Raw genomic sequence first — 12,632 nt, 5'->3', positions numbered from 1 at the left:
TGGTGCACCGCTATTTTTTAACATACTGTACCATTGCATTATTTTAGTCAAATTAAGTGTTTGCAGATCCTCACAGCACATTACAAAACACAGTATTGGAGTTATTTTTTGTCATATACAGTGCTGCACAGCAGAGCATCACAGTATTAATGAAGGCATTGATGAAAACTTTTATTTACAATAGTACATCAGCACTCTTGCTTGTGAGATATTGCTTAAATATAATGTAACTTTTATTGATATATTATTAGGGTTTTTTCTGCTCTAAAAGTGTATGGGCAGCAAAAAATGGAAGTCCTAGAGATGCCAAACTTGGCAGGATGGTCCCAAATCCCTGGCACTACTCAGGCATATACACACACCTACCCTAGGTGGCGCTATAATAAGCAAGTTTACGTTTTTGCTCAAAACAAAAAGGCTAAAATCAAAATATTTTTTTCCTCTGATTCCTTGAGTCAAGCTCTATAAAACATATATTTGGAATATGCCACACTATGGAAATAAAATGGGTTGCGAATGGGGTTTCACATTGACTTTAAACACAATTCTCTATACATGTGTCTTAGTAAAGTCAGTCAAGGTTATTTCTCATTGTCTGATTCTTGTGTAAACTTTAGCTGTGTGGTTGTCTGACATGACAGCATTGATTTAAAGGGATAGTTCACCCAAAATGAAAATTCTCTCATTATGTACTCACCCTCATGATATCCGAGATGTGTATGGCTTTCTTTCATCACCAGAACACATCTTAGCTCAGTAGGTCCTTAAATGCAAGTGGATGATGTTTTCACGTTTGAAGCTCCAAAAATCACAGACAGTCAACATAAACATCATCGATACAACTCCAGCTGTTAAATTAATGTCTTCTAAAGAAACACGATCACTTTTGGTGTGAAAAAGCTAAATATTCAAGTACTTTTTAAAGTTTAAATCATGCTTCCGTTCAGGAGCGGTACACAATCGCAATGTGACACAATCGCACTGGCATTTGAAATGCAAGAACTGACGCACGTGCATCACTGCCAAAGAGCAGCGCTGTTTACAAGTGAGAAGGAGGAACACTGTACAGTAGCTTGCTTGGTTTTGGTTTAGATCTGTATTTATGTTTCTTTTCCCACAATGGTGCATTTGTATGCTTATCCTGGGTGTCTCAACCGAGTGGAGAACGTGAGATTATGTCTGTATCATGGCAACGCGAATACGTCACACGAGAGTTCGCTTGAACTCCACCCTCTCATGAAGCTTACACAAAGCGTTGGATTATAGTTAAAAAGTACTTAAATATTGACCTTTTTCGCACCAAAAGTGGTTGTATCTCTATAGAAGACATTAATTTAACAGCTGGAGTTGTATGGATGATGTTCATGCTGACTGTCTGTGATTTTTGAGGCTTCAAAAGTGAAATCACCATCCACTTGCATTTTAAGGACGTACTGAGCTAAGATATTTGTCTATTTTTCTTCAAATGTGTTCTGCAGAAGAAAGTCATACACACCTGGGATATCATGAGAGTGAGTAAATAATGAGAGAATTTTCATTTTTGTGTGAACTATCCCTTTAAGAAATTTCATCACGTTTGATCTCATAGCGGTTAATAGGCACTGATAGTTTATGATACACATACATGTCACTCTTCATTTAAGCCTCATCAGAGCAGATTGAACCAGTAGAAGCAGCCTTTTCATATTCATCTCTGGTGCGTTTGGCGTATATCAGCATTTTCTTCTCTGATCAGCAGCAACACAGAAGATATGGCCTATTGGCAGGCCCACATGGAATCTGTTCCCGCAGATTTCCACTGAATTTGTGCGCCTGTCATTCACAAAGTTGTACAAATCCCTGATTCTTGTGTGTTTGTCTATTAAATATTTGGACTAAACAGATTATGCTTTCAACCACCAATTAGAGAGTAGCACTCTCCTCCTGAAAGCAGCTCCATTTTGGAGCTTTTTACTGATTAAAAAACGTCACTTTGTGAAATGAAATTTGTGTCGTTATTCACTATAATTATTGATCATTTCCCAACGGCAGCGGCCAAATAAAAAAAGAAGACTACTGCACAATAACATCCAACCTCATTGGTTCTTGCGTGGATCATGACCAAATGTCATGATGCTAAAGCTGCACCCATATCAAATACTGTGATAACGGTGCAGGTTTGACGTCAGGTTTGAAGCCTGTTGGGGACACCAGCATCCAAACCCCTAGTGGAACCGTGTGTGTGTGTGTGTGTGTGTGACAAATGGTGATTAGCTAAATCTGTTGCTTTTAGTGCACTAGTTCCCTCTTTTTCTCTCTATCCTTTTTCTTCATCATTTGGCATTTTTCGAGTGCAGTATGCTGGAAACCAAGACTTTGTATGTGTGTGAGATTTCTCCTTTCTGAAATGTGATCTTGACTTGCCTTTTGCCTCTTTTCCCAGAAGTCATCTGAGTTTTAAATTCGTTTTTCTTCCACAACACTCGATTGGATGCACTTTTGTGGTAGTGACTATACATGTTCCTCTCTGTTTCTGCTGCTAAATAAACTTTCTTTAATCTGACCAGTCGGAAGTCTCACTCACTCTCATTAGGGGCGCTTCATAGTGCTCTGTGTTTTTGATTTGCACAGTTGGATTACTCGGCAGGTCATATTTACTTCTGTTCTGTGTGGTTTGTTTAACATTTTTATTTTCAGCTGTTAAAACTATCAGTGTAGTGTACTTAGGAAGTCTCATTTATTTTTGATGTTTTCCTTGGTATTTTTGTCATATTATTATTGACTTGTTGTGACACAATCGTACACACTGCACTGCATAAATCATCTTAATCAGTTTTTTGTCTAGTTTTCTAGTAAAAAAGAAATAAACATCTTTAAAACGTGAGGTTTACTGTACATTTTGAATTACATATATTTTTTTACTCCATTGGCAAACAGTTTTTCTTGTTTTATATGTTTTAATAAAAACCACAATATTGTCTACCACCCCTACAGTCGCAAGTTCGAATCCAGGGCGTGCTGAGTGACTCCAGTCAGGCTTCCTAAGCAACCAAATTGGCCCAGTTGCTAGGGAGGGTAGGGTCACATGGGGTAACTTCCTAGTGGTTGCTATAATGTGGTTCTCGCTCTTGGTGGGGCACATGGTGAGTTGTGTGTGGATGCCGTGGAGAATAGCGTGAAGCCTCCACGCACGCTAGATCTCAGCGTTAACGCGCTCAACAAGCCACGTAATAAGATACATGGATTGACGGTCTCAGACGCAGAGGCAACTGAGATTTGTCCTCCACCACCCGGATTGAGGCGAGTCACTACGCCACCATGAGGACTTAGAGCGCATTGAGAATTGGGCATTCCAAATTGGGGAGAAAAGAGGAAAAAAAAAAATACAATATAGGTTTTTAATAGGGCTTGGTAAAAATATTGATTTTCAGATGCATTGCAGTCTTCATTTGAACGATCTCGATCTCGCTTCTTAAAATCGTAAGATCGTTCTATGCGGCAACCCTCTACAATGCGAGTAAATCACTCGCAGATATGATCAAATTTCACGCTCGCTATGCAACTAAAAATGTCTAATATATTTAATTCTAATCCCGAAAAGCACAGATGGGTGAAAGAAGCCATTCGAGTCCTCTCTCTTTAATATGCACTCATTTACAGAGGCTCTTTACAGAACAGATGGTTTCCTTAAAGATACAGTACCAATTTTATGCACGTGTTCTACAACTATGCATTAAACAATAAATGTAATGAAATATAATATATGTAATATAATCATATTTATTGAAGGAATACATATGTACATTTTTAAAAAGCTAAAATGTGACCAAAATGATGAAAAACAAATAAAATATAAATTGTAAAATTTAAATTTTTCATAATGTACCTAGTGAGAAGGTCCCATGTATAATTAACAGCATTAGCTGGGAGAGAATTTCTTTCATATCTAAGCAAAATGGACATTATAACTGAATTATACCAAAATGAATCAAATCTGAATCGAATTGACAGCTTGTGAATCTTAACTTGTAAAGTTAAATCTGGAAATCTGTATCAATACCCAGCCCTAGTTTATATTAAACCTGTAACTTAAGTGAATTTAAGCCTTTAAGGTTTTAATATAGACCTCACAAAATTGTGTTTTATATATATATATATATATATATATATATATATATATATATATATATATATATATATATGCTTAGAGAACACAAACAAAACTGTTTTTACTCATTTTATTTTTTTTTTTTTCTGTCTTAGCTTTGATTCTCAAGTAAATTGATCTCATTTTAAGGATGTTTAGGTAGTTTTACTCTTAAAAAAAGACAAATCAAAAATAGTGATTAAGAAAAAGTTTTTTGCAATGTTTTAATTTCAGTAAGAAACAAACGTAACAGTGTTTTTCTCTTCTGCAACCCCTTCCAGATAAGGCACCTCATTTGAATGTGACAGAAGCCCCTCTCTACCTGCAAAAATACAGGTGTGTACTTGTGTGTCTGTGTGTGAGAGAGAGCGATGAGATGGGTTTTTCTCAGATAGCTAATTAAAGCCTTCTGAAAATGACGTGCCAAGAATATTTCAGCTTTCCCTCACATTCCTGCTTTTTGCTCCTTGTAAAGACTCCAATGAATTTAAGTGTGTGTGTGTGTGTGTAAGTGTTTTGATTATAGCTGTAGTGTCCAGATGCCAAACTCTATCTGTTTTGCTTCAGTATTCATTTCTCTTATAGAAGTAAGGAGTGGAAAAGTTATTAAAGTATATTTCATTCTATTGTTTAATTTTGTGTAGGGGGTCAGGCTACTAGCTTTGAAGTGCCACCACCAAATGTCCCCACAAGGATGGTAAAACCTGAAATCACCTACATTTTGGGGACCAGCCAACAGTCCCCATGAGAAAAATTGTTTAATAAACATACTAAATGTCTTTATGAAAATTTTAAAATGGATTTATGTGGATAGGGTTAGAGGAAAGACAATGTCATTAGCGCAGTATAAACACAATACAAGTCAATGTGAAAGTCCCCACCATAATAGAAAAATAAATGTATGTGATTTGGCTGCAAGTCTGTGTGGATGGAGTATGTTCTTCCTGAAGTGTCAGTTGCCACAATAATATTTCGTAACGCACATTCCAGGGAGCAATAAAGGGAACAAACCTTCAAACAATTGAGCTTTGGAAGATTTTGTACTTTTTGAATGTTAATTGCATTATTGTTTTTAATGATTTCTTTAGAGTATGCAATGCATTGTAGTAGTAATACAGGAAGTGAGAGAGGTTGCATGTATGCTGTAAAAAGAGGAAAATATCTTTTCATGCATGTATCCACTACTCACTTCATAATCTCACCCATCCCCCTGTGTATGTTTGAGTTTGTGGGCAGGCATGAATGAACTACTAAAGTCAAATTTAATTCATGTACTTAAACATACACACACACACACACACACACACACACACACACGCACCCTTTCTTTATGGTCATGAGCCGAGCAACCTCCTGACCGAGAGAGAGGCATGAAAGAGGGATCTCGAAGAGGTTAGCCACCAGTCAGACATCTATAATTAAGACTCACCACACACATAAACACACTTGAGATATATATATATATTTTTTTTTTAGCCTTTTTACAATATTCAAAATATATCTTGATATTTATGTATTTGCTTGGCAGTGGGTTACAAAACATTTTTTTCAATCAGAATAGCCATCATTTCAATCAAACAGCCATTTTTGCCAAGTAGATTAAAATTGTTTAATGCAAGAAGGTAAATACAGTATAAAACTACCAGTAGTTAAAAATAATTCAAGGATTAGTTCACCCAAAAATGAAAATTCTCTCAACATTTACTCACCCTCATGCCATCCCAGATGTGTATGACTTTCTTTCTTCTGCTGAATACAAATGAAAATTTTTAGAAGAATACCTCAGCTCTGTAGGTCCATACAATGTAAGTGAATGGGTGCCAACATTTTGAAGCTCCAAAATCTACATAAGGATAAAATAAAAGTACTCAAGACGACTCTGGTGGTTAAATCCATATATTCTGAAGCGATTTGATAGGTGTGGGTGAGAAACAGATCAATATATATGTCCTTTTTTACTATAAATTCACCTCCTTGCTCAGTCAATCTCCACTTTCACTTTCTCATTCTTCTGTTTTTGGTGATTCACATCCTTCTTGCATATCGCCCCCTAATGGGCAGGGAGGAGAATTTATGACAAAAATTACTTAAATATTGATCTGTTAAAGGTGGAGTAAGTCATTTTAATCTAATACACTATTTGTCAAATTCCACGAATATCTCTACACAGCCCGCTAGCTGTCCGTTCTGTGTGTGCGCTGTTTGTACACAGCCCTGACTCTGTAAATGGGAAAATAAACAAAGTGGATTGGACCGATCCACACAACACTATTGCGCATGCATGAATTTGGGGGGGCGGAGATTCTGAAGGAGCACTGAAGGGAGGAGTGTGTTTGTTTGGCTGTCGAGTTCAAATCTCCCTTAATGTGAGGGATCGTGAAGCCAATCTAATGACACAGTCTTTAGGAAACTTAATGGCCCATTAAAAAACCCACTAAAATTATTGCGATATTCATGACGTTGCTTAATTTTATATCTCCAGCAAAATCGCTTTGAATATATATTTTACAGCCCTATTTATTTTTGACTATAATATTTAGACTACATTCCAGTTGTTCTGTGCGGAGAAAATTTATTTAATTCATTTACTACCTGGTGAGGTGATTCCCTGTGAGACTGCGTGTGTGTGTTTCTGTTTGTGCCTCCACCCTGACAGTTATTTTTGTCTTTGCACTCCAGATGCATATTTCCACCCCATGCTGTTTACATGCACAGCAGGAGATGTCCCAGAACAGACACACACACACACACACACACACACACACACACACAAACACACACACACACCACTATCCTTAGCCGAGGCATGGGTGTAGTGAAAATGCATTAATTAAAAATATCCATATGCTATCTAATGTCTCATTATCATAATTTTTATTGTGTTCAGAACACATTTCTAGAGCGCTTCCATGGTGACATACTCAGCTGGTGCTGATTGGCCGAAACCTAAATGATGCACTGATTCTACACCATGGCCCAGGAGGCTCTGTGGAAATACCCACAATCCTCAGCTCCCTGGTGAGTGTTACTGCCTGCTCATCGAATTATATCTGTTGAGTGTATGTGTGTGTGTGTTTGTATTACCCTATGATTAATTTTACAGATATAATGTGCTGTGCTGCACAAAACTGAAATTGAAGTGACATTTTTGAGATAATGCAAAAATGTAAAGACCCCTTGAAAAATCAGTTGATGAAATGGAGTTTTGTGGTTTTTGTCCATGTGTATTAGCTTTGAGGCCAGCTGATATATTTTGATAGAATTAACTTTTAGCAGATATAGCAAGTTTATGCATTTATAATTTAAAGTCTTTACATTTGGAAAAAAAACAAATAAACCACCGGTTAATGTGCCATTCGCAATGTCCCACCCAAACTTTCTGTTTCGATTGGAAATACATCCAATCTGCACTTGTTAAGCCATTTCATGGGGTCTTAAGTTACACTATGCAGTCCCTCCAGGAATTTTCGATCTTATGATCGCAAGAATTTATGCAAATTCAGCCAATTTCCACATTATGTGCGGTAGCTTGCCATTTTGTGTAATTTTTCCGCATAAATTGTGAATCTGAGGTAATCCGAATGCTTTTCTTGGCAAAACAAGTGCATAAAAAGCTTGAAGCAGTCGAGACCGGTCGAGACCGGTCCAAATGGACAGTCGCTGTTGTTTAATCTCCACAGTAACAGAGTAAACATCTACTCTTTGTCTCATACTCTGTGTCACTGTGTGTCATTAAGCCTGCGTGTATGAACCCGCAACAGCCAAGAATGTAATTTGCCATTACACGAATGTTAAAGTGGAACATTCATTTTGTGTTCACTGTAAAAAGCAAAACTTTTAAATGGCGCGCGTGCATCACAGCTTGTGTATAATCTTTACGTCCAAAGTGCAAGTTGGTGATGGCCTCAGTTCATTTGGAGTGCTCACAATACGCACTATTGCACCGGAAAATGCGACTCAACATTTGGGAAACGTGTTCATGTTTGGCATATTATACTCATTTGGTTAGTACAATGCCATTAGAATTTCAAGTGCTCAATAATTACAGTTCTCTCAGATAATCGTGGTTAAAAAAAATGATCACGATCAGGTGATGTAATAATCGCTACAGGCCTCATTTGTGTTTTTAGTTTTTATTGTAGGTCTGCTATTTTAATGGCATTGCATTGTAAAAATAATTAAGGGTCTTACATTGAACTCATATTAGCCATATCTCAGGTTTCACATCTTAAATGTTGTAATGCACTAAAATAAATACAGACAATTGCACTTATAACGTCATTGACTCAGATTGCACAGTATACTTTGATTATTTGTGAGGTTTAAGTGCACAAAACAACGCTGCAAATGGCAATTTGTGGGCAAATCTGCAGCAAATTCAGTCATTTTGGTCCACAATAATCAGGAAAAAGTGCAGTGAAATCCTGGTGGGACTGACTATGTACTGGATCCATACTATCTGTGTGCATGGTATTGTATTTCTATGCATGTGTTGTTGGTGGATGGTCTTCTAGGTCTGCAGATGATGAAGGAAGCTCATTGTGTTTTTTCTTGCAGATTTACACTGACAGCATCTCAGGCTCAAGGAGAAAACCTGTCCAAGGTCAGGCAGCCCTCTGTGTCAGTATCTGATTTGTGTCCAAATGTCTTAATGTGAGAAGTTGGATATGTGCATGTCATTGGTTAGACCCTCTCTCGCAGTGACTGTGATGTCTCTATGAATGGCTTTGTGTATGTTTGGGAAACTCAGCTCATCTTTCAGCATGAACGTGATTTAATTTAGTCCTAAATCAAATTAGAGGAGGAAACACTGGATTGTGGGTCAGCTATAAATTGTATTCAATTCCCCCCTGATTAAGTTGATTTTAAACGTGTTAATTCAGTTTTGTTCCACAGAAGCAGCACAGTCTGCAGAGCAAGTCTTGAACAAAACGTTTTATGAACGTTGTTGCAGAAGCGGTCCTAGTGTTGATCTCATTTAAATAATGGAATCATGAGAAATCATATTTTCCTTAATCTTTTGAGATATACTGTAGGAGTTCAGTGTATTAAAAACATGTAAGTTTCAGAACTCAAAAACTTCTTCCCCATTTTAAAAATACCAGTACCATACTAAAATGACTCATTATGACATTTGCAACTTTGTGACATCATTATTATTCATAAACACAGGTAATACTAATGATAAAGGAGTCAAATGTGTGATAGTTCGTCAAAGCATGTGCTGTTCCTGACTGAACGTTATATCTGTCATTCAGTCATCCTTCTAAGTAATCCCAATTTTGAAATGAGTGGATTAAAAGAATAATTCACCCTAAAACGAAAATTCTGTCATCATTTACTCACTCTTATGCCATCCCAGATGCGTATGACTTTCTTTCTTCTGCTGAACTAAAATGAAGATTTTTCGAAGAATATTTCAGCTCTTTTGGTCCATACAATGCAAGTGAATGGGTGCCAAAATTTTATAGCTCCAAAAATCACACAAGTCAGCATAAAAGTAATCCATACGACTCCAGTGGAAACAATGTCTTCAGAAGCAATTTGATATGTGATGGTGAGATGTATGGACCTACAGAGCTGAAATTTTCTTCCAAAAAAATCATTATATGTATTCTGCAGAAGAAAGTCATACACATCTGGGATGGCATGAGGGTGAGTAAATGATGAGAACATTTACATTTTTGGGTGAACTATCCCTATAAGTTTATTTTACACAATCCCTGATCATTTCAATCTGACATTAATCATTTATGGCATATTTCAGTAAAGATTGTTTTATAAATCTGTCACAATATTATGCAGACATTGCAAAGAAGCTGTTATTAAAGGATGAGGAAGTTAAAACTACATCGGACCCAACAGGAGATCCGAAGACCGTGTCTTAGAGGAGTAAAGTTCTGTTTTTAAATGCAAAGAAGGCATTTCTTAAAGGCACAGCAGCAAAAAAAAAAAAAAAAAAGGGTTTAATTCTAAGGACATGAGAGTGGGTGGAAAAGGGTTGAGAAACTAAATTACGAATACATTTTGATGCAACTTAACTACTTTTCTAACATTTTAAGCTGTCCTTTTTTGCTTAAATTGCATTGCGTTGGTCTCCAAGTCTTTCTTTTGTTCGTTACTCTTTGTTTATGTGGGGTTTTGATTGCTTTACCCTTTTTCCTTACTTTAGCTATGATGTCAGTCTGCGTGCCCTCACCACGTAACTCCTCCCCCTCTGTGGATGTAGCCAATCGCAACGGGCCTCCGGCAACTCCGCCCAATTCCCTCAGCCTGCTTTCTTCACACAATCAACTGCTGAGTGATGATGTCATCAAGCAAGGCCAGGCCACACCTCCTAAGTGTAGGAAGAAGTATGCGCTCACAAGCATTCAGAGCGCGATGGGCCTTGGCGAAGGCGTGACGCCACCGTCATCTTCTTCAGAAACTACTGCCAATCCAAAACTGGCCAAAAATGGTGTAAATCAGTTACGTAAAGCTGCGGAACGGCAGGATCACAACAAGAACACCACCAAAGAAGACGAAGATGGAAACTTAGTTGCTGAATCAGAGCTGAACTTTGATGACGAGTTGAATGTTGAAGAATTAAGCCTTGATAGTGAGTCTAACATTGACTTTGATCCCAATAACGAGCTTGTTAACGAGGATATAAATGAGCTGATTAATGATGACACTAACCAGGAGGACCATGTTCAGTCTGGGGAGAATTGTGCCGATCTACTCATTCTGTCAGAGAAAACTGAGATTGTCTCAGATGTGAAGTCCCCTGAGCATCTTAAGACCAAGAGTTACATGCAGTCATGCCGTGATGACCTGCCAAACGAACGGCCCGATATGCAGGATGATGATGTCACAAAGCCTTTGCTAGAAAAAGAGAAGAATCCCTGTCCTATGTCTCCAAGGAAACAGCACAGCCCCGAGGACACACCCCTGCTGTCTGTCAGCTCTTCATCTTCCTCTTCCTCACCAGAGACGAAAAAAGACCGACCACGGACGGGAGCCAAGACAGACCGCGCACTAAACCGTATCCAGAACCTGCCACACAGCGACGAGGAGTCCAGCTGGACCACATTGTCTCAGGACAGTGCATCACTAGACTCACCAGAGGAGAGCGGTCAGTACACTTTCACACTGTGTTACGATGCTGGTCTTCTCAGTGTGGTTTTGTGTGTGATTTGGCCCACTGTAGTGGAGATGGTGTGCTTCTGTGTTGTGTGTGGTTTTCAGTTTGACTGAAGTGTGTTGGCACAAGGGTTTTTGTGTGTTTGGACTTTTCACTGGAGTGTGATAGGTAAGCACAGGCAGTGTGTCAGTAAGTGACTGGTTGTCCTTTTTGGGCAAAGAATTGAAGCTGTGGTAGAAAGGTTTTAAAAATTTGTGAACAGTATGTATCACTGTATCAACATTTTTATGGAAGGTGATTCAAAAACTGAAAAATTATGAAAGTTAATTTTTTATTTAAAACAGTGATCATTGCAATGATAGACTTGTCATGTCCACTGCAATGAAACAACTTGATGAATATCTAATTACACTATGTAACACAATTTTTGTTCCTGGGTAGTAAATGTTATTTCCTAATTGCTTATGCCTCAAAAGTATAGAAAATGGCTATTATTCCCCACAAACTTTGGTTTTGTGACCAGGACAGTGATATTTTGAAATGTACCTATTTCCAATGAGAAAACGGGTGAATCTGTGTCTTTTCGTTCACATAAAGTCAGAAAAAGACAACATATGAATCCAAATGAACATGTATTTATACTAAAGTAATTCAAAAATGACTACAAAGATTTAGAAGTGAGTAGTTTTTCGAGATTTACGATTATACTGTAAATCACTTTCACGAATCAGCCTCCAAATGTAGTCTCCCATCATGTTCTCGTTATACTGTCCTTGGTAGCGGCGTTCAAAGTCCAGTATATCCTGTTGGAAGCGCTTGCCTTGCTCCTCCGAGTACGCTCCCATGTTCTCCTTGAATTTATCAAGATGAGCATTAAGGATATGGACTTTGAGGGACATCCTACAGCCGATTGTGCCATAGTTCTTCACCAGAGTCTCAACCAGCTCCACATAGTTTTTGGCCTTGTGATTGCCCAGGAAGCCCTGAACTACTTCGACAAAGCTGTTCCAAGCCGCTTTCTCCTTACTAGTGAGCTTCTTGGGGAATTCATTGCACTCCAGGATCTTCTTTATCTGTGGTCCAACGAAGACACCGGCTTTGACCTTTGCCTCAGACAGCTTAGGGTGAAGGAAAAGATTTTCAGTGAATAACAACTTAAATTTACACCTGTTGTTCACAAGTCGTATGGATTACTTTTCTGTTGCTTTTTTTCTTTTTTTTTTTCTTTATGGAGCTTGAAAACCCATAGTCACTGTTGAATCGGGGGAAAAAAGCTTGAACATGCTTCAAGAAAATTATAGGGGTTTAGAACGTTGTAAGGTTGCGTAAATGATCACAGAATTTGTCTTTTTGGCTGAACCATTCTTTTTCAAGTACTTGCAA

General features: G+C 38.0%; 1 protein-coding gene across 4 annotated transcripts in view; it reads left to right on the top strand.

Moving 5' to 3' along the window:
- Positions 1-12,632, top strand: part of LOC127445256 (amyloid beta precursor protein binding family B member 2-like) — a 72,809-nt gene that overhangs the window by 17,932 nt on the left and 42,245 nt on the right. For 3 of the 4 annotated variants that reach the window (XM_051705181.1, XM_051705180.1, XM_051705178.1), the window contains exons 2-5: positions 4,408-4,462; positions 7,014-7,144; positions 8,684-8,729; positions 10,299-11,240. In XM_051705181.1, the coding sequence (XP_051561141.1) occupies positions 10,301-11,240 (940 nt within the window). In that variant the 5' untranslated portion in view covers positions 4,408-4,462; positions 7,014-7,144; positions 8,684-8,729; positions 10,299-10,300. The remainder of the gene's footprint in view (positions 1-4,407; positions 4,463-7,013; positions 7,145-8,683; positions 8,730-10,298; positions 11,241-12,632) is intronic. The other variant, XM_051705179.1, reaches the window with a different exon arrangement.

The sequence above is a fragment of the Myxocyprinus asiaticus genome, chromosome 8 (genome assembly GCF_019703515.2).
Source record: "Myxocyprinus asiaticus isolate MX2 ecotype Aquarium Trade chromosome 8, UBuf_Myxa_2, whole genome shotgun sequence".
In the NCBI taxonomy this organism is placed as follows: Eukaryota; Metazoa; Chordata; class Actinopteri; order Cypriniformes; family Catostomidae; genus Myxocyprinus; species Myxocyprinus asiaticus.
The sequence above is the reverse complement of the archived record's forward strand: the minus strand, read 5'-3'. Positions and strand labels throughout refer to the sequence as shown.